At 43.4% G+C, this 22,606-nt stretch overlaps 3 protein-coding genes and 1 pseudogene across 3 annotated transcripts; 2 read left to right on the forward strand and 2 right to left on the reverse strand.

Annotated features, from left to right (window-relative positions):
- Positions 1-11,922: 11,922 nt before the first annotated feature.
- On the forward strand, positions 11,923-12,305 carry LOC131996263 (histone H4). Its single transcript, XM_059365786.1, has one exon. The coding sequence runs from the start codon at positions 11,926-11,928 to the stop codon at positions 12,235-12,237; it is 312 nt and encodes a 103-aa protein (XP_059221769.1). The 5' UTR covers positions 11,923-11,925; the 3' UTR covers positions 12,238-12,305.
- Positions 12,306-15,197: 2,892 nt separating this feature from the next.
- On the reverse strand, positions 15,198-15,866 carry LOC131996261 (histone H1-like; the record flags this gene model as incomplete). Its single annotated transcript, XM_059365778.1, has 1 exon — positions 15,198-15,866. A coding segment is annotated over exon 1 (669 nt), but the record flags the coding sequence as incomplete, so codon positions are not given.
- A 1,579-nt stretch (positions 15,867-17,445) lies between these two features.
- LOC131995547 (histone H3-like) lies at positions 17,446-17,846 on the reverse strand (annotated as a pseudogene).
- Positions 17,847-20,789: 2,943 nt separating this feature from the next.
- LOC131995927 (histone H4-like) lies at positions 20,790-21,172 on the forward strand. Its single transcript, XM_059365248.1, has one exon. The coding sequence runs from the start codon at positions 20,793-20,795 to the stop codon at positions 21,102-21,104; it is 312 nt and encodes a 103-aa protein (XP_059221231.1). The 5' UTR covers positions 20,790-20,792; the 3' UTR covers positions 21,105-21,172.
- Positions 21,173-22,606: the final 1,434 nt, after the last annotated feature.

Genomic DNA, 22,606 nt, shown 5'->3' on the forward strand with positions numbered 1-22,606 from the left:
ATCTGTCAAAATAGACAGAGAGCTCCTCCAAGTAATGGTTCACTCTGGCATCCACAACCGCAGCGTCTGGTCCCGATGCCGCAATGAGAATGTCATCGGCATAAGCAAGGAGCAGGTCGCCAGCGGGTGGTTCCGGAATGTCAGACACAAAGATGTTGTACAAAATCGGGCCCAGGAGAGACCCCTGGGGTACCCCGGTTCGCACGTCTCTACCACCCGACAAAGTCTCGCCTACCCGGATCCTGAAAGTTCTGCCACCAAGGAAATCTCTGACCAATCGGCAGAGGTTCGTGTCAAAACCCAGGATCCTCATCTTGTATATGATAGCATCATGCCATACGCTATCAAACGCCCTGGAGAAATCAAGGCTCACGGCAATCGTGACGTGTCGCCGGTTGAGCCCCCTAGAAACATGGTCCCCGAATACAGTCAGGGCATGGGAGGTGGAGAGACCCCGCCTGAAACCGAACTGGCAGTCAGGCAGGATCGCCCTGTCATCGAGAGTTTCCCTGATGCCCTCAAGCATGAAAAACTCAAAGAGCTTGCCCAACGAAGGGAGCAAGCTGATCGGTCTGTAAGCATCGCCCCTGGATGGGTCCTTCCCCGGCTTAAGGATGGGGACCGTAATGGCCTCCTTCCAAGACGCCGGGAAATAACCCAAATTAAGGCAATGATTAAATAGGACCGCGATGACACCCCAGGCCCTCCTGTCCGTCCTCTTAAGGACGATGTCAGGAACGCCGTCCAAACCGCAGGATCTACGATTACGCCTAGCCCGAAGGGCATCTCCCACCGCGTCGGCTGAAACAAATCGGCCCCTGCGCCAGTCCACAGAGCCTCCTCCAGCGGAGCCATCAGCGGCCAGAGCCGCAGAAAATTCCACCAGAGGGACACCGCCGACCAGCGACGAAACCTCGTCTCTGACCAACCCGTCTATAGGAAGTCCCCTCCCGGCCATCTCCGACACGTCACCCTGGACATGATCCGCCAGTATGTCCGCCTTGAGACGGTCATCCGAGACGACAGACCCGTCCGCCCGGACAAGATCAGGGATCGGAACCCTTTTCTTAATGCCGGCAGCGGCCCTAACCTTAGAGTAAACCCTATCGTCCACCCTTACACTCGCCAGATGACGAGCTTGGCGCTCCTCATCGTACCGTCGTATCTCATCACGCAAGATACGGTCCAAATCCCGGATCTCCATCCTATACAAGTCGTACCGGAAAGGATCCGTGGTCCTATGAAGAGCGCGCCTAAGCCTTTTCTTCGTCCGGAACAGTTCCACAACCTCCGGGGAAAGTCTCCGAGAGTCACCACGCCTAGGGCGTACCCTTGGTGTGGAGGACTCCATGGCATCACGAAGTGCCCCACTCAGGGAATCAATGCACGCATCGATCTCCTCGCATGTGACATTTCGGTCCACCGGCAGAGAACATTCACCCAGATTGTCGGCAAGAACCCTGTGGAACCTGTGTCGGTCCATTCTAGCGTAGTCATAGACCAAAGCAGGCTCCCTCGTATCCGGGCGAACACCGGAGACAAGGATCTCCAAGGCCCTATGATCAGACTCATAGTCCAGAGTGCCGATCATCCTACCACGCGTACCGGACACTGCAACGCCGGGCGATGCCAAACAGATATCGATGTAGGAGGCTGACCCCCTACCGAACCTGGTTGGTCCGTCCGTCGGAACAACGTCCAGATCGGGACACCGGAGCAAAAACTCGCGTACCAATCTCCCTCTGCCGCAAGTAGAGCCGCCGCCCCACTCGACGTGCCTGGCATTCAGGTCAGCGCCGACCAGGACCTCACAGCCCGCAGCCAATGACCCCAACGCATCTAGGGAAGATACATCAAAGTCATTGGCCGGTGCGCAGTAGAGGGAAACCACACAGAGCGGCCTTCCGCCCTCTCTGTGTATCCTGACACAGGTCCCCTCGAGAACCCCTAAGTCCAACTGGACCCTATCACACCTGATATTGTCCCTGACCAACACAGCCGTTCCGCCACCCACGCGGTCCCGTCTGTACTGGGCAAAGACAATATACCCTTCCATCTCAAAGCGATGCCCCGCGTTCAGCTTATGCTCGGCCACAAGCATGACGTCAGGGCTGTGTCTATCCAAGAATAGTCTAAGATAATGTCTCTTCAGCCTAGAAACGACTGAATTGGCATTAACAAATACTACTCTCAGATCTCTAGACATCGCAGAGAGAGTCAACTACCGACATCATGGCTCCACAAATGTCGCCTACCTCTACCATCGTCCTGATGTCAGCAGATCGCTGACGCAGGACGGCTGCGCAGGTAAGGAAGTCCTTACCGAAAGCATCCCTGCACTTCGCGTCAAACGAGGCGAATAGACCAGCAGCGGATGCGGCGGCGGAACCAGCCCCATTCGGCACCGCAGCAAGTGCGGGACGAACAGGGGCCGGTGCCACAACAGGCGCAGTGCGAACCGTGGCCACAGCAGCATAGGAGACACCCCGTTGGGCGTAGCGTCCAACCGGAGCCGCCGAAGCAGCCGTTGCAGCAGGCGTAGATGAAGCACCAGACTTCATCAGTGCCCGCTGGGCCAGAAGAGCCTGCCTCTTAGGGCAGTTCTTCGCGCTCGCAGCGTGGCCGTCAACACCACAATTGACGCACCTCAACGCAAACTCAGGACGCACCGTCACAACTCCAGTGGTAGGGTCCTGCACCTTTATCGAACGGGGTTGTGAGACCCCCTTCGGAATGGCGCACTTCCCAGGGCCATGTTCGCCACCACATTTGACGCACCGGAATGGCATGCCGCAGTTGGTGGAAACATGGCCGAACCTCTGGCAGTTGAAACACTGCGAGACCCCGACCTTCACGTCCTTCCTAAACAAGACCCTACAGCTGAGAAACCTTCTAACCTCGAAGAGTCCGTCAACGTCGGGTCCTCTGGCCAAGTGGATAAGCCACTTATTCCCCCCTAACCTCACAACTCGTCTGATGTCCAGGCTTAGTGGCAGACCACGTAGCCCAGCCCGGACATCTTCCTCATCATAAGACGACGACAGACCCTCGAGCACGACGGAGCGTGCGGTCTGTCCCTTGGGAGAGTAGGTGAACGAAGCGATCCCCTTTTCCCTAATCATGGAGAGAACCTTCGCATGCTCGTCCATGGACAAGATCCGAAGGTTCACCCCATTCCTGCCAACCAGCGACAACGTATACTTGTCGTGTCCCAGCAAGGCCCTAACGTCATCTGCGAACCCCTTGACATTCACCCCTACCACCGAGATCACCGGAATTGAGGACTTACCTGGTCTCTGATCCGTTGGAGCGGGTGGGGTAGGTGGGGCTGGTGCAGATGCTGATGCTGATTTGAGGGGAATGGACCGATTGCCCGAGTAAACGGCCACAACCCTTGCCCTTGCCCTCTTTGTTTTTTTCTTCGTCTTGCCATCCGGTTGGGTAGCAATCTTCTTATCCACAGTAGATGCGGCCTTTGCTGCTGCTGCTGCTGATGTAGATGGCAGGTCATCTGCCATTGTTGTTTTAAACGATGATGCTGCAGCTGATGATGTTGATGGAACTGCAGTTGTTGATGGTGCTGCCACAGCTGGGGTGCTAGGAGGTCCATCGCTCAATATCGTCTTGGCCGGCTTCTTCGGTACCACCACGTGTGAGGCCGGCGCTGCACTCACAACATTGATCTTCCCGGGCATCGGCTTTATGACCACGGGCTGCTGCACTGGCGGTGTGTCAGCAGGCTCCATATCCATGGCATCCATTGTGCCATTGTTGGCATTAGGTCCCTTGACCTCTGCCAGCTGTTTCTGCAAGGAGCCCAGCAAGCGTTTATAGCTGAACTCCTTGTTCCCGAGCTCTTGGACTTGGTGGCCAAGCTCTTTAACAAGCGCCAGTAGACGTTGTTGCTCTTGGCGCTGACTTTCGACCAAATCTACCAGGGACTGGTATTCGGTCCTATTGATTGTAACGACGTCCAGCATTGTCGTTGCTTTTTTATCTGGCGCGCTCTTCGACGGTCCGTCGGAATCTTCATCGGAGGTAATTTTCCTTCGAATTGACATGGCACCATAGGCTTTGCGCACTCAGTCACAATATCTGCTGTTGTTGTTGACGGCTGCCAAACTGACCGCAGGTATCCAATTCGCTAATCGTTGGGAAAACCCACGGTAAAACCTAATAGCGATGTTATTACCGTGGCTTGCTGTTGTTGTTGTTGTAGTCTTGGCAAAGGGTTGATGCCTTGACTCTTTTCTTCCGCTGCATCCAGGCTACGCCAGGCCAAAGATGAATCGATGTTACCTGCCCTCGGCACGTGAATAACGAAAAGCCGCTGGCAGGTATAACTTCACTTATATTTTTCTTTTTAAACACACTTTAACACTTTGTAAATATACAACCTTTAGACTAGTGATGGCTGGGTACATCGAAATTATGAGAAGTACATAGTAGTCAACTACGAAATTTTGCGAAACGTTGTGTGGAAGCGAATAAAAATTTTTACAAAAGTTTTCACAGAATTATTCATTTTACGATGAGATAGTAACAATTTCTTTTTATTTTTTATACAATTCTTCTAGTAGAGATATCCAGCTAATCATTAAAGAAAATCCGAGTTAATTATCTTTAAGCGTTACCGAGTTATAAGGGTTTGAGTTGAAAGTTTATAAAAATGTTATGATAAAATTGTAACTAAATTATAAAAATTTTCCAATTTTTATTGAAAATTGGTTTTTATAAAAATTTAGTATGGAATCTTGATATGTTTTCTTGAAAGAAGTGTAAAAAAAAGTGAAAATTTGGATGATTTTCATAGTGAAATAATCGATTTTATTATGTAGTCTATGACAGTTGAATTCACCATATTGGCGTATTTTCCATGAATAAAAGTTTTTCTGCAAATTAATTTGAAAGCTCTAATGTAAAAATGTTTTAGGAAAATTTTATCATAAAATATTATAGAAATGATAGATTTCTATTAAAATGTTACATAATTTGTAAAAAGTGTACGTTTGTTACGAAAAGTCTAAAATATTACGATGCTATGTTATACCAACGTCGTTGGCTATGCAAAATGTGCGGTGAGCTCTATTGCATTTATTATAAAATATTTTTTTCTATATAAAGTGGACTTGAAACTAAATAAAAAATTTAAAAATGTAAATTCTAAACAATGTATTGTTGCAATTACAAATTTAAAAAAAAAATATATTTTTTTTTTTGGAAATTAAACACAAATTGAAAAATGCCCTTGTCTAAGCAAGCAAATGTAGAACAGTTGCATACCGAACGAAATCTATTTCCCTTTAATAATTTAAAATATTAAAATACTATTTTATTCTTTTTAAAACAGTTTTTAGAATAGCAAAAAATATCATTTGTTTAAAAATAATAAAAAATACAGAAAAAATTTATATTCAATGTATCTAAATTATCTATTTAAAGTTAAAATTCTCTCGAATGTATTGGCCTGCCTGTTTTTATCTTCATTCATTCTTGTTATGTAGCTACTACGAAAAATCAAATTTTGCAAAAAGAATAACAGCAAATATACTGTTGCTAATAGAAAATAAAAAATTTCAATTCCACATAAAAAGTAAATTAAATAATTTTTTTTTTAAAAAAGTTTTTGATTTCGCTCCATGTTTTGAAACCCAATATTACCAAAAGTAAAACGCATAGAAAAGAAAAATTTTTTTTTAATAAAAATAGTGTATTTTTCCATCCCCAAAAAAGACTATATTTATTTATTTTAATAAAAAGGTAAGTTTTGAATAAATTTTTTTCTCTTTTTTATAAAAATATTGTGGTCCTGAAAAGGACCGATTGTTTTTGTAAAAAAAAGTTGGCTTTTAAAATGTCAATAATTTAAGCACGTTCTCCACGAATACGTCTGGCCAATTGGATATCCTTGGGCATGATGGTGACACGCTTGGCATGGATGGCACACAAGTTGGTATCTTCGAAGAGACCGACCAAGTAGGCTTCGCTAGCTTCTTGCAAGGCCATGACAACAGAGCTCTGGAAACGCAAGTCAGTCTTGAAATCTTGGGCAATTTCACGAACCAAACGTTGGAAAGGCAATTTGCGGATCAACAACTCAGTACTCTTCTGGTAGCGACGGATTTCACGCAAAGCAACGGTACCAGAGCGGAAACGATGTGGCTTCTTAACACCACCGGTGGCTGGTGCGCTCTTACGAGCAGCTTTGGTAGCCAATTGCTTACGAGGGGCTTTGCCACCAGTAGATTTACGGGCAGTTTGCTTAGTACGAGCCATTTTTCACTAGAGGTTTTTAGTTCACTTCACGATATGCACACAAACACTGTTAACACTGTAATAGTTGCCTTACGGAGCGATTCCCGATATTTATAGAAAAAATTTGGCGGGCTACAGTTTCCAATAAGGGTGTGTGCTGCGTATATGCTTCAACATTTGTATCTGTACACACGAAGTGTATACGAACAACCCCGAAGATAGATCGAAGCGTATGTGTATGTAGTAAATTCAGAGCGGATTTTGTATAAATATGAGGTATCGCAGCATGGTAAGTATTAGTTCTTGTGCATAACTTGTGAAGTGAATTTAATTTAAAAAGTGAAAAAATGACTGGTCGTGGTAAAGGTGGCAAGAACCAGCTACCTGCGCTTTTGACTGCTGAATTGTGAAGCTGTTATTAACAAACAAGTGTGTTATTGTGCCGTCGGCATTTGGTTGGCCGAAGACTTAGGCAACAGAAGATATTTGCTTTCGAAGACTGAAGCAACGAACCTGATTTTGGTGGCGAATTTTGAAGGACTTAAGACACAAAGTCGTTATTGTGTGTCAGAGTATAGCACTTTCTCTGCATCGAATTCTCAAAGGTGCATTGGTGTGGCTGTGTGCTCCAATCCAGGGGTCACATAGCCAGTTAACAAGATGTCAGTACGTCCGAGGGTTGAGTCCGATGAGGAGTACCCTGAGAAGCGAATGGCGATGGAGACTGACATCGTGGTTTTAAACCGCGGTGATCTGCGAGAGAAGGAAGAACTCCTGGAGACTTATGGTCGCCAAATCCAGGAATACCAGAAGAATGAGGCCAGCTATAGGCGTGTTATCGACCAGCTTACGGCCGACAACGCCAGATTTCAAGCTGAACTTGCGGAATTTCGAAAAGAGTTGCGAGGCATGGCTTATGGCCAGACGATGGAGTGTGAATCTGTGTCCACAACGCCGGTGGCACAGCCCGGGCTCAATAAGCCAATGCCCGGGGGAAGTGGATGTGTGAAGGCACCGCCGGCCTCACAGGAAAAGCTATTGAAGATGACAGAGCCGATAGCCAGTACATCGGCGGAAGCTAAGAAGAATTTGGGGGCGAAATCATCCAAGAAGCCCAAACGCAAAGTCACTGTGAGTATAGTGAGAAATGACAGTACAACAGCAGAGCGGCAAGACGAGCCGGTCCAACAACAAAAGAAGTCTGAAGAAGCAGCCGTGAAGAGAGATGATACTAGTCCTAAGATTAACGGCGGGGCAGCTAATATCAGTAATGGGTCATCTATGGTATCTAAAGCTAGAGAGAGAGCAATGCCTGCAGTCACCATCTATGATGCGGGCGTCAAGGAAATAAGCAGTCTCCTGAGAGCAATTCTGCGTCCAGGTGAGTTTTTTATGAGTCTGGTTCGAAAGTCCATTATCTCGGTTAGAATCAAGGTCCTGGCAGGTTTCGAGACATTTAGGGCTAGGCTATTGGAAAGGGGGTATAGGTTCCATACACACACCCCTAGTGCTCTGGTTCCTCACACTGTTGTGATTGAGGGGTTGTCTTCGGAGTTTACGGTGGATGAGGTGGCTGAATTCTTTGATAGTCAGCCTGAGTTGAATGCTCAATTCGTTGGGGGTTATAGCGTGGCAGGTGATAAGTGGGTCGTTCGCCTGGCAAAGGGTTGTGACATCGGTAAGGTGTATGCGGTTACGAGGATGTTGCACTGTAGGGTGAAGATTAGAAGGGACAGGAAGCTGAAGGTGACACAGTGCTTCAGATGCCAACGGTTTGGACATGTTTCGATCAACTGCGGGATGCCCCGCCGTTGTGTGAAATGTGGACAGGACCATGAATCATCTGAGTGCACTGTGCCTCCAAGGGGCGAGGAGGTTCCGGTTGATGTGTTGGATGCTTCTACGGGCGAGGTACTTAGGAAGGCGACGAAGGAGGTGAGTTGTGTCAACTGTGGTGTGGTTGGGCACTCTGCTGGTTACGTGCAGTGTCCGAAGCGCGTGGAGTTCCTTGGGAGGCTGAACGAACGAAGGGAGGAGGCCCGTGCGAGGGGCCAGGCGCGTTCTTCTCGTTTGGCTGATATTCGGGCTGGTGTCTCGTATGCGGCTGCGATTGGGGGGCGCCCTGTAGGGACGACATCTGGTCTTCGGGCTACCCGGCCCACTGTGACTGCGCCGTCTGATGCTGGCATGATGGCGGATTGCAGGGACATCTTAGGTGGGGATTTCCTGGGGATCTTCAGGGTTTTGAAGGAGTTTGGACCGTCGTATCGTCGGTTGAGGGAGGAGAAAGGTAGAGATGCTGCTTTTGCAGCACTCTTAGAAAGATTCTGTGATGATTAGTCCCCTTAAATGTATATTCCTGAACGTAAACTCTCTTATCTCTCTGGATAAGAGACATTACCTCAGGAACTTCATTAGGGGTCAAAAGCCTGATGTTCTTCTTCTGGCAGAACACATGCTTTCTGACCGTCACAGGGTCGAGTTCGACGGGTATACTATGTATAGACAGCATAGGTCGGTAGGTAGAGGAGGCGGAACCGCTGTGCTTGTGCGCGAGACTTGCGGTCACGATTTTATTCCCCTTCGGCTGGAGGGCGTTGAGGGCTGTGCGGTGAGGTTGCGGCGGAGTAATGGCTCATCGATTTCCTTTGTTTCCTTATACCTTGCTCCTTCAGCGGGGTTTGATGTATCAGCGCTGGATCCTGTGGTACGGCTGGCGGATGAAGGTGAGGTTGTAGTGGGATGTGATCTCAATGCTAGGCACCCCCTCTGGGGTGATGTGATGCGTAATCGGAAGGGCAATTTGCTGGCTGCGTTCTTGATGGAAAGGGCGGCTTTTTGTGTTGTTCCGTCCGACAGGCCATCGAGGCCCAATGGAGTATCGGGGTCATATATAGACTTCTTCCTCAGGACACAGGGAGTCTCCTTGGCAGGTGGCGATGGTATGTGTAGGGCGCTCGACTTTGAGTCAGATCATAGGGCGATCGCTATTGAACTTAGATTGGGCAATCTGATGAGGGTGGAAGGTCGCACCTTTATGGACTTCGAGAGGATGGATGTTAGGCGATTTAGGCGTGAGCTTGAGGCGAGTTTGAGGGATTCTGCTCTTCCGGTGGACCGGAATGTTGGGCCCCGTGAGGTCGACTTATGTGTAAGGGATCTGGACTCTGCGTTTTGTAGTGCTATTGGAGCTGCTGTTCCGAAGGTCCGGATTAAACGCAGAATGCTGGGTGAACTTCCACCTAGGATTATGCATTTTATCCGTGAGAGAAAGAGGCTTCGGGCTGTTTTGCGCAGATGTCCTGATCCGGACAGGGCTCGTGTTCTGAGGGCTGATGTGCGGAATTTAGGATGCATAATAGGCGACTTGATAAGGTTGTTTGAGGGTGATCGGGCTAGGCGTTATCTTGAGGGCATTCGTGTGGATGCTAGGTCCTATAGTCGTGTGAAGAGGGCCGCTGGGTTGTCGGCTGGGAATCCTATCGGGGCCCTGGATGGGGCAGATGGTGCGCCGGTTCAGGATGATACGGCTAGGGCGGACCTTCTGGCTGATTATGTGGGGAGTTCCTACGGATTTGAGGGAGATTCTATTGATATCCCCCTACGCAATCTTGTTGCTGGGGCGGCGGAGGCGGCGATTGATGAATCCCCTCTTGTGGAATTCTCCACTTCCTTTTCGGCTGATGGTCGTACTGTTCACGACAGATCCCTCTGGAAGGATGGGGGATTTATTGACTGTGGTGCAATTGCTTTGGCTATTTCCCGCAGGCCCTCGAAGAGATCGTGTGGCCTTGATGGGATTCCGGATGTGGCATTGAAGAGGGCTGGTGATGTGGTGCACTCTTTCCTGGTTGTGCTATTCAACCATTGTCTCAACGTGGGATATTTTCCAACTGCCTGGAAGAGGGCGATGGTTGTCCCTATTTTGAAGCCGGGCTCCGACCCGGCTCGTTGTTCCAGTTACAGGCCGGTGTCACTCCTCTCTGTTTTTGGCAAGTTATTTGAGTCCTTTCTGCTCGCTAGGATCACAGATTTCATTGAGGATAGGGGAGTCCTGAAGAACTTCCAGTTTGGCTTTCGGTCGGGGCACTCAGCCACACATGCACTCGCGGTTTTTGCGAATTATGTGACTGAGGGTCTCGCCCGGGGACGTGGCACGATTGCGGTCGGACTCGACTTCGCGAAGGCGTTTGACACTGTCTGGCATGACGGTGTCATCTACAAGCTTCGATCAATCGGGATTGATCGTCGGATTTGTAGACTGGTGGCGAGCTTCCTGACGGGTAGGACCTTCAGGGTGAGGGTGGATAGAGGACTCTCTTCGGAGAGACAGGTGATCGCTGGAGTTCCTCAGGGGTCCCTACTTGGACCGATTTTGTTTAATATTTTTGTCCACGATGTTCCGGATCCGCCTCCTGGTGGCCTCTTGTTGGCATATGCCGATGATGTACTTCTTGCTTTTTCTGGGGTAAGGGCGTCTACTGTGGGTGGTGCGATGAACTCCTTCTTGGAGGAACTCCACCACTACTATATGAGGTGGAGACTTAGGTTGAATGTGGGTAAGTGCTCGGCACTGGTGGTAAGAGGGAGACCGGGGGTAACGTTCCCTAATTTTAGGAGATACAGACCCCGCCTCTCAATTGGGGGCGAGGATATCTCCGTGGCGGATACGATGAAATACCTGGGGGTGGTATTCGACTCTCGTTTCACTTTTGCGAGACATGTTGATCATGTTCTGGATAGGGCGAATAGGGCGTATTTTGCATATGGTGGTCTTTTACGGATGCGGGGTGGTCTATCTCAAGAGGTTCGCCTTCTTATATATAGACAGGTGGTCAGGCCGGTGTTGGCGCATGCATTCCCCGTGTGGTATGACATATCGTCGTGTCAGATGGAGAGGTTTAGGGTCTGGGAGAGGCGTGTCCTATGGCGTTGTTTGGGCCTTAGGGCTGTCGCCGATGGGAATGGCGTCTTCAGATATCCGGCGTCAAGGGTTGTTTATGACAAGTATGGGGATCGAAGGATAGATGTGTTCCTTATGGGCTGTGCCCTTGATTTTATAGAAAAATGCCAGGACCTTGATAATGGACTTGTTGCAGACTCTGTGTGCCGAATTGTGGACCTAGACTTCGTTCTCAGGAAAAAACATCTTCCGACTGCTGCTCTGCCCGCACTCAAAGAGGCAGGGCATTTATATGTTGATGGGCGTCTCCTCTTCTATCATCGGAGAGCTGACTCTTATGGTCTAAGGGACTTGGTCTATGATCCTACGCAGTAGGGATGGTGACTGCAACAATTGTAAATAGTGTACATAGTTAGTCTTAAGTATAGGTTAGTTGATAGAATTAAGTTATATATTAATTGGAAAGCTGCCTTGGCCTTTTTTAAAAATCTATTTTTTGGGTCTAACTTTTTGTTTTTGTTTGAATTTTAATTTTCATTTTGATGTATGTAGTAACTGTTGCCTAAGAACGCAGTACAATTGAATTTAATGTAGAGAACTCAAGATCGCATTAGCAATGAGATAGTAGTTCTAAGAATTTATCAGTAAGCGCCTCTGTTACATGCAAATATGAATTTAGAAATAAAGCGTTATATTTGAATTGAAAATGGTAAGTATTAGTTCTTGTGCATAACTTGTGAAGTGAATTTAATTTAAAAAGTGAAAAAATGACTGGTCGTGGTAAAGGTGGCAAAGGCTTGGGAAAAGGTGGCGCTAAACGTCATCGTAAAGTGTTGCGTGATAACATCCAAGGTATCACCAAGCCTGCAATCAGACGTTTGGCTCGTCGTGGCGGTGTAAAGCGTATCTCTGGATTGATTTACGAAGAAACCCGTGGTGTCCTGAAGGTGTTTTTGGAAAACGTTATTCGTGATGCTGTCACCTACACTGAACACGCTAAGCGTAAAACCGTCACCGCTATGGATGTCGTCTACGCTTTGAAGAGACAAGGCCGCACTTTGTACGGTTTCGGCGGTTAAACATTATCTTGACGCTATTTTGGAGAAAATTTTAAAAACTTTAAAACTAAAACAATCGGTCCTTTTCAGGACCACAAAACATATTTAAAAAGAGATATTTCTTGTTATAAATTTTTACTAAAAAAAATACATAAAATTTATTTGAAAAAAAATATTACCATTTTTCAATTTGCCGTCGGCAAAAATGTAGCTTCTATAATATACATACATACATGACGAAACTAAAACCGACGCCATTAGAACAATACGATGAAACGATGGTATACAACACTAAAAAGCATACATACACACAGATACCAAAATGCACGCATATACTACCATTAAATGTTTCCTTTGCTTGGAGCTGCTAACTTTGTCACAAATGTACGAAGAGGGATGATCGTAGATACTTCGTTTCGATGTTTTGTTATTACATATGCCAATTTTTTTCAGCATCAGAAAATGAACAATGATTACCATGTGATATTCAAATGTAAAATAAATAGTTTTTACAGTACCCTAATGGTAACATTGATCCTATTAAATGCCGATAATCTTGAGTAGGGTCGATAAAACTAAATTCTTATTATGTTAATGTATGCAAAAAGGCGAAATGTTGATGCATGATAATTGATAACTGATAATTATGACATGTATATTAAAAGACCTGCAATAGTCGATAAGATGTAAACATATTTGAAAATGTTTACCTATAAACAATAGATGGCAGATTTTTTTTGTATTTACACCTAAAACAGGATTGTTTAAGGAAATTTCGAATAACGAAATTGCTAGCAAATTACCAAATCCACTGAAAAAAAAATCGACCAAAAAATATTTTTTTTTAAATTTAACTACAATTAAAATTTTATTTATTATTTAAAACTATTTTTTAAGTAAATTTTCTTGATAAAATAAGGTTTGATATAGTTTTTTCTCTTTTAAAAAAATTTTTGTTGTCCTGAAAAGGACGGATTGTTGTTGATTTATACGATGGCCTGTATTTACATTTTTCTTTGATGCTCGTAGATAATTTAAGCCTTCTTTTCGGTCTTCTTGGGCAAGAGAACAGCTTGGATGTTTGGCAATACACCACCTTGAGCAATGGTGACACCGGACAGCAATTTGTTCAATTCTTCGTCATTACGGATAGCCAATTGCAAGTGACGGGGGATAATTCTTGTCTTCTTGTTGTCACGAGCAGCGTTGCCAGCCAATTCAAGAACTTCAGCGGCCAAATACTCCATGACAGCAGCCAAGTAAACTGGAGCTCCGGCACCAACACGTTCAGCATAGTTGCCTTTGCGCAACAAACGATGGATACGACCGACGGGGAATTGAAGACCAGCACGGTTGGAACGGGACTTTGCCTTTCCCTTAACTTTGCCACCTTTACCACGACCAGACATTTTTAGTTATTTTTTTTTTTTAATTCACTTCACTTAGCACTGAAACACAAATGATATTAGTTCGCAGCATGAACTGCAGTATTTATACTTTCGGATCCAACGTGTAGCTAATTTTAGAGGGTTGTTTTCGTAAACATAGCGACTGTTTTCGTCTACCTGAATATCTTGTGCATGAAATGGTTTAAATATTCCGAGTAAGCCATCAAACACACAAAATCGTGAACAGTGTTAAAAGTGTTTGTGTGACTTAAAAAAAAAAACCAAGTGAAAATGCCTCCAAAAGCCAGTGGTAAAGCAGCAAAGAAGGCCGGCAAAGCCCAAAAGAACATCACTAAGGGTGACAAGACCAAGAGACGCACCAAGCGTAAGGAGAGTTATGTTATCTACATTTACAAAGTGTTGAAGCAAGTCCATCCCGATACTGGTATCTCCTCAAAGGCCATGAGCATCATGAACAGTTTCGTCAACGATATCTTTGAACGTATCGCCGCCGAAGCCTCCCGTTTGGCTCACTACAACAAGCGTTCCACCATCACCAGTCGGGAAATCCAAACTGCCGTCCGTCTATTATTGCCCGGTGAGTTGGCTAAGCACGCTGTCAGTGAAGGTACCAAAGCCGTTACTAAGTACACCAGCTCCAAGTAAATGGCATACTTATTTCGTCGTACAATATTTTCCCTACAACATCAAAGGCCCTTTTCAGGGCCACAAAATAAATTAAAAAAGAGACCTAATTCGTTATTCAACTAAAATTAATTTATATTTACAAATTTAAAGAAATAATATATCTACCACTCACCCTCACATTGCCCTTATTACTTTTTTAAAATAAAATATGTATACTACCCATACTCTAATATTGCCCTCCTTGCTTAGCACCATCTACATCTACAGTAGTATGATCAACACATATTGCTCTTATGCTCAAACACTCGGTATGCAACGTTGTATTGATGTTCGAGTATATGTGAGCGTGTGTGTTGATACTAAATTTTTTAGGGATGTATACTAGTATGTTAGCGTGAAATGGTGTAGAGATGTATATGTGGACTTATGCGTTTGTACGCGAGATCTATGGGTAGGTATGCTCGTAAAGAATGAAATAGGTATGCTAAGTGCGATTTTTGAAGGGAATATTGTACGCCACTCTCTTATTGGTTAGGTATGCTAAATGAGATTTTCTTTAACATTAAGTGATTTTCATAATTCTTAGTAATTGCTTTGGTTTATGACCCTAAGTGAAACAGTTAATCCAGTTGCGGAAAAAATCCCATTTAACATGTGATTACTTAAATTTCCTTAAAGGGTAATTTATTCCCATATTAGGTAACAATGGTATTAAAAGATTTCAACAGATGTTTTACAGCTACGAAAAGGGCTGTGATTAGCTTTTCCCTTAAAATTAACATAGTATTTATTAGGTAATTAAAAAATTGTTCGAGTTAAATTTGGTCTCTTTTTAAAAATTTTTTTGTAGCCCTGAAAAGGGCTGTTAGATATACTGCTTTCGAATATCGAAAATAATCATTTTGACATGATAAGTAATTTTGCATGGAAAAATTACTTCTTAGCGGCGGTCTTCTTGGCAGCTGGCTTCTTTGCTGCGGCAGCCTTTTTGGGCTTGGCAGCGGTGGTTTTTGCCTTGGGTGCCTTTGGTTTAGTGGCTGATGCTTTGGCGGCTGTTTTTGCGGGTTTAGCTTTAACTGTACCTGTCTTTTTGGCAGTTTTAGCCTTGGCCTTTTCGGTCTTCTTCTTCTCGGCGGTCTTTTTAGCAGCGGAAGGCTTCTTTGCAGCGGCTTTCTTTTCACCGGCTGCCTTTTTGGGTGCTGCTGCCTTCTTTTTCTTATCACCGGCTGGGGCCTTCTTCTTCTTTTCAGCGCTCTTTGCTTTAGGTTCCTTCGAGGCAGATGGGGACAATTTGAATGAACCGGAGGCACCCTTACCTTTAGTTTGGATCAATTTTCCACTAGCAACAGCGCTCTTCAAGTACTTCTTGATGAATGGGGCCAATTTTACAGCATCAACTTTGTATGTGCTGGCCAAGTATTTCTTGATGGCAGGCAATGAGGAACCACCACGTTCTTTCAATGTTTTGATGGCAGCATCGACCATTTGTTGGGTTGGTGGATGGCTTGGGGCAGCAGAGGGTTTCTTTGCCTTGGCAGCGGCTTTCTTAGGTGCCTTTTTCTCAACAGCGGCGACTGGAGATGCGGTGGCTTCAACAACGGCGGCGTCAGACATGATTTCACTTATATATTTCTTTTTAAACACACTTTAACACTTTGTAAATATACACTCACTACTGGTGTACGCTGATTGGTTGAAAATATGGTTTCAACCTTTAGACTAGTGATGGCTGGGTACATCGAAATTATGAGAAGTACATAGTAGTCAACTACGAAATTTTGCGAAACGTTGTGTGGAAGCGAATAAAAATTTTTACAAAAGTTTTCACAGAATTATTCATTTTACGATGAGATAGTAACAATTTCTTTTTATTTTTTATACAATTCTTCTAGTAGAGATATCCAGCTAATCATTAAAGAAAATCCGAGTTAATTATCTTTAAGCGTTACCGAGTTATAAGGGTTTGAGTTGAAAGTTTATAAAAATGTTATGATAAAATTCTAACTAAATTATAAAAATTTTCCAATTTTTATTGAAAATTGGTTTTTATAAAAATTTAGTATGGAATCTTGATATGTTTTCTTGAAAGAAGTGTAAAAAAAAGTGAAAATTTGGATGATTTTCATAGTGAAATAATCGATTTTATTATGTAGTCTATGACAGTTGAATTCACCATATTGGCGTATTTTCCATGAATAAAAGTTTTTCTGCAAATTAATTTGAAAGCTCTAATGTAAAAATGTTTTAGGAAAATTTTATCATAAAATATTATAGAAATGATAGATTTCTATTAAAATGTTACATAATTTGTAAAAAGTGTACGTTTGTTACGAAAAGTCTAAAATATTACGATGCTATGTTATACCAACGTCGTTGGCTATGCAAAATGTGCGGTGAGCTCTATTGCATTTATTATAAAATATTTTTTTCTATATAAAGTGGACTTGAAACTAAATAAAAAATTTAAAAATGTAAATTCTAAACAATGTATTGTTGAAATCACAAATTTAAAAAAATATATATTTTTTTTTTTGGAAATTAAACACAAATTGAAAAATGCCCTTGTCTAAGCAAGCAAATGTAGAACAGTTGCATACCGAACGAAATCTATTTCCCTTTAATAATTTAAAATATTAAAATACTATTTTATTCTTTTTAAAACAGTTTTTAGAATAGCTAAAAAAAATAACATTTGTTTAAAAATAATAAAAAATACAGAAAAAATGTATATTCAATGTATCTAAATTATCTATTTAAAGTTAAAATTCTCTCGAATGTATTGGCCTGCCTGTTTTTATCTTCATTCATTCTTGTTATGTAGCTACTACGAAAAATCAAATTTTGCAAAAAGAATAACAGCAAATATACTGTTGCTAATAGAAAATAAAAAATTTCAATTCCACATAAAAAGTAAATTAAATAATTTTTTTTTAAAAAAAGTTTTTGATTTCGCTCCATGTTTTGAAACCCAATATTACCAAAAGTAAAACTCATAGAAAAGAAAAATTTTTTTTTAATATAAATAGTGTATTTTTCCATCCCCAAAAAAAAAGACTATATTTATTTATTTTAATAAAAATAAAAAGGTGTAAGTTTTGAATAAATTTTTTTCTCTTTTTTATAAAAATATTGTGGTCCTGAAAAGGACCGATTGTTTTTGTAAAAAAAAGTTGGCTTTTAAAATGTCAATAATTTAAGCACGTTCTCCACGAATACGTCTGGCCAATTGGATATCCTTGGGCATGATGGTGACACGCTTGGCATGGATGGCACACAAGTTGGTATCTTCGAAGAGACCGACCAAGTAGGCTTCGCTAGCTTCTTGCAAGGCCATGACAGCAGAGCTCTGGAAACGCAAGTCAGTCTTGAAATCTTGGGCAATTTCACGAACCAAACGTTGGAAAGGCAATTTGCGGATCAACAACTCAGTACTCTTCTGGTAGCGACGGATTTCACGCAAAGCAACGGTACCAGGGCGGAAACGATGTGGCTTCCGGTGGCTGGTGCGCTCTTACGAGCAGCTTTGGTAGCCAATTGCTTACGAGGGGCTTTGCCACCAGTAGATTTACGGGCAGTTTGCTTAGTACGAGCCATTTTTCACTAGAGGTTTTTAGTTCACTTCACGATATGCACACAAACACTGTTAACACTGTAATAGTTGCCTTACGGAGCGATTCCCGATATTTATAGAAAAAATTTGGCGGGCTACAGTTTCCAATAAGGGTGTGTGCTGCGTATATGCTTCAACATTTGTATCTGTACACACGAAGTGTATACGAACAACCCCGAAGATAGATCGAAGCGTATGTGTATGTAGTAAATTCAGAGCGGATTTTGTATAAATATGAGGTATCGCAGCATGGTAAGTATTATTATTATTATTGGCTGAGCAGCCGTGGTGACAACACCAAGTGAAGTGCAGTGAACAGTAAATAATTAAACAAGTGAAGTGAGATAAAGCAATTGCTTTAAGATAGAGGAGAAGGTGGAAACGATTAAAGTGTCGGCCGAGAATTTCTCTTATGAGATAAATATTCCGGCCAATTTATCGAATGTGACACTGGAAGGCAGTGCCAATAACATGTCTGGCAACCACAATGACGACATTGGCGGTCGACGACCCAATGAGAACGACTGTCGGCGACAGCAAAATACTGATTTTAACGGCCACCCCATGGATTTGGCTAAATCGTCAATTGAATCTGACAAGGAAGATTCAAAAATGCGGAAGCGGAAGAAGGGCCATGGTTCTGATGGCGATTCCAGCTATAACGCCATGAAATTGCAACTTGCCGTTGAGAGGCTTGAGACAACGAATAGAAATCTTGAAGCGCGGAATCAGGACTTGATTGCTAGAATGGAAGCACAGTGTGCTCTTGTGGAGACGCTGCGCTGTAAAATTGAACAGCTTGAAGGCACACGATCTGGTTTCGTTGCTGCTGCTAACATCACTACTGAGGCTACTGTACACCAATCGCAGTCAGCAAGAAACAACAATGATATTACTACCACCACTACATCTGGTAGTACATTTACGACAAACTGGCTTGCTGCCAGCACCACCACTAAAGCTGCCATGCACCAATTGCAGCCAACAGCAACCAACTATGACAGCACTACCATAGCTACATCTGGTAGTAAGGCTATAACCGAATGGTCCACCGAGGTAGCCGAAAACCTCGGTGCAGCGTTGATGGAAGAGGATGATGTCGCACCGCCGGCGACTGTAGACATGTCAAAAGGGGCTATTCGCAAGACCACACAGAAGCAGCCACAAACGACCCAAGCTAATAATGGAAAGTCATCAACAACTATGACAACAACAACCTTGAATCACCAGAGGACCACTACCAGGAACAGAGGCGCTGACTCGAACACGGATGCGGGAAGGACCGTTGGATCAGGTAAGGTCAGCCCACCTATAGTGAAGGTTTATGGGGTAAATGTTAAGACATTCATGTCAGGTCTTAAGGGGCTTTTAGGACATGATCTCTTTAATATTGATATAAAGAATAGGAACATGATTGTTCTTAAATTAGTGAGACTGGAAGATCACGCTAGGGTCAAGCAATATTTGATAGGAGAGGGTACGTCCTTCTACACCTTCACACCGAGGAATATGAGGCCATATACGATAATGCTTTCTGGTTTGTCTAGCACCTATGACGTAGAGGATTTAAAGGCCTTCCTGGACGCGACTGGCATCAAGATCTGCGATATGGTCATAAAGAAACTCATGTACGACAGATGGATCGTACAATTAGGCCAGGATTCCGATGTGAAGGCTTTCCGTAGGCAAAGATACATACTGGGCTGCAGAATAGACATGGTGAAGAACAAAGCAGGAGGGGTTACCCAATGCCATAACTGCCAGAGGTTCGGGCACGTTGCGGCCAATTGCAGCATGGAGCACAGATGCGTGCGATGCGCATCTCCACACGGACCAGGAGAGTGCAGTGTGCCATCGGCCGAGGCCGGGGGAGAAGGGACCTTATCCAAGGATCCGGCTACAGGGGAGATTGTCAGGGCGGCTGTTGCCCCTCTATATTGCGCTAATTGTAAGGCTAGCGGACACATGGCCAGCGACAAGAATTGCCCGAAGCGCCTGGAAGTACTCCAGCGCATGCAAGAGAGGAAAGTGACCATGGCGCCTCCAAAGAGGGCCCAGGTGCTGGCTCCGGCGCCACCACCACCAAGGATGACCGCGGGCTCTTATGCCAACGTTGCCAGGCATGTGAATTCTCCAACGATCACCCCAGTTGGAATGAGGAATGAGACGGCGCAGAGGGCGGCTCAGGCAATGGGCTTCTTCAATGCGGAGTGTAGACGGCTGTTCGGACAGGACTTCCATGTATACATGGCCAAGATTGCTGGGTTCGCTGAGACCTTCAGGGGACTGAACTCTGATGCTGAGAAAAGGCAGGCGCTGTTCGGCCTTGGTTTGAGCATGGCTCCTGATGGGAATTGAATGCATTTTTGTGACTCGGAGGGACGTACCCTTTTCTACCACAGGAGATTCCGCCAATATGGCATGGATGATATGGTATACGCCACGGCACAGTGGGTGCCTGTGGTCTGATTGTAAATAGTGTAGATAGTTGTGGAGATGTATATAGCTTTATGATTTTGTTCATTTTATTTTATTTTATTTTGCTTTTATTGCGATGGACGCATTTCTTTCTTTTATTCGTTTTGGTTTTATTAGATTTAGTTAGTGATAGTTTAGCTTAGGTTTTATATAGTAGGTTTTACATTCCCTGTTTTTCCATTTTTTCGGGGAGGATTTAATGTATCCGTGCATTCGGGAATAGATACTTATGGTAAATCGGCTGGGCTGGCCTTGCTAGAATTTATTTGGAATTATTATAGACTCAGAGAAATGTAGAATAAGCATGTTGAGTATTATATGTATATAGGACTACAATGGAAATGTAAAATAATTTTAAGTGAATTGGAAATAAATATGAATCCATGAATCCATGGTAAGTATTAGTTCTTGTGCATAACTTGTGAAGTGAATTTAATTTAAAAAGTGAAAAAATGACTGGTCGTGGTAAAGGTGGCAAAGGCTTGGGAAAAGGTGGCGCTAAACGTCATCGTAAAGTGTTGCGTGATAACATCCAAGGTATCACCAAGCCTGCAATCAGACGTTTGGCTCGTCGTGGCGGTGTAAACCGTATCTCTGGATTGATTTACGAAGAAACCCGTGGTGTCCTGAAGGTGTTTTTGGAAAACGTTATTCGTGATGCTGTCACCTACACTGAACACGCTAAGCGTAAAACCGTCACCGCTATGGATGTCGTCTACGCTTTGAAGAGACAAGGCCGCACTTTGTACGGTTTCGGCGGTTAAACATTATCTTGACGCTATTTTGGAGAAAATTTTAAAAACTTTAAAACTAAAACAATCGGTCCTTTTCAGGACCACAAAACATATTTAAAAAGAGATATTTCTTGTTATAAATTTTTACTAAAAAAAAATACATAAAATTTATTTGAAAATAAATATTACCATTTTTCAATTTGCCGTCGGCCAAAATGTAGCTTCTATAATATACATACATACATGACGAAACTAAAACCGACGCCATTAGAACAATACGATGAAACGATGGTATACAACACTAAAAAGCATACATACACACAGATACCAAAATGCACGCATATACTACCATTAAATGTTTCCTTTGCTTGGAGCTGCTAACTTTGTCACAAATGTACGAAGAGGGACGATCGTAGATACTTCGTTTCGATGTTTTGTTATTACATATGCCAATTTTTCTCAGCATCAGAAAATGAACAATGATTACCATGTGATATTCAAATGTAAAATAAATAGTTTTTACAGTACCCTAATGGTAACATTGATCCTATTAAATGCCGATAATCTTGAGTAGGGTCGATAAAACTAAATTCTTATTATGTTAATGTATGCAAAAAGGCGAAATGTTGATGCATGATAATTGATAACTGATAATTATGACATGTATATTAAAAGACCTGCAATAGTCGATAAGATGTAAACATATTTGAAAATGTTTACCTATAAACAATAGATGGCAGATTTTTTTTGTATTTACTCCTAAAACAGGATTGTTTAAGGAAATTTCGAATAACGAAATTGCTAGCAAATTACCAAATCCACTGAAAAAAAAAATCGACCAAAAAATATTTTTTTTTAAATTTAACTACAATTAAAATTTTATTTATTATTTAAAACTATTTTTTAAGTAAATTTTCTTGATAAAATAAGGGGTTTGATATAGTTTTTTCTCTTTTAAAAAAATTTTTGTCGTCCTGAAAAGGACGGATTGTTGTTGATTTATACGATGGCCTGTATTTACATTTTTTCTTTGATGCTCGTAGATAATTTAAGCCTTCTTTTCGGTCTTCTTGGGCAAGAGAACAGCTTGGATGTTTGGCAATACACCACCTTGAGCAATGGTGACACCGGACAGCAATTTGTTCAATTCTTCGTCATTACGGATAGCCAATTGCAAGTGACGGGGGATAATTCTTGTCTTCTTGTTGTCACGAGCAGCGTTGCCAGCCAATTCAAGAACTTCAGCGGCCAAATACTCCATGACAGCAGCCAAGTAAACTGGAGCTCCGGCACCAACACGTTCAGCATAGTTGCCTTTGCGCAACAAACGATGGATACGACCGACGGGGAATTGAAGACCAGCACGGTTGGAACGGGACTTTGCCTTTCCCTTAACTTTGCCACCTTTACCACGACCAGACATTTTTAGTTATTTTTTTTAATTCACTTCACTTAGCACTGAAACACAAATGATATTAGTTCGCAGCATGAACTGCAGTATTTATACTTTCGGATCCAACGTGTAGCTAATT

This window comes from Stomoxys calcitrans, chromosome 3, assembly GCF_963082655.1.
Source record: "Stomoxys calcitrans chromosome 3, idStoCalc2.1, whole genome shotgun sequence".
Taxonomy (NCBI): domain Eukaryota; kingdom Metazoa; phylum Arthropoda; class Insecta; order Diptera; family Muscidae; genus Stomoxys; species Stomoxys calcitrans.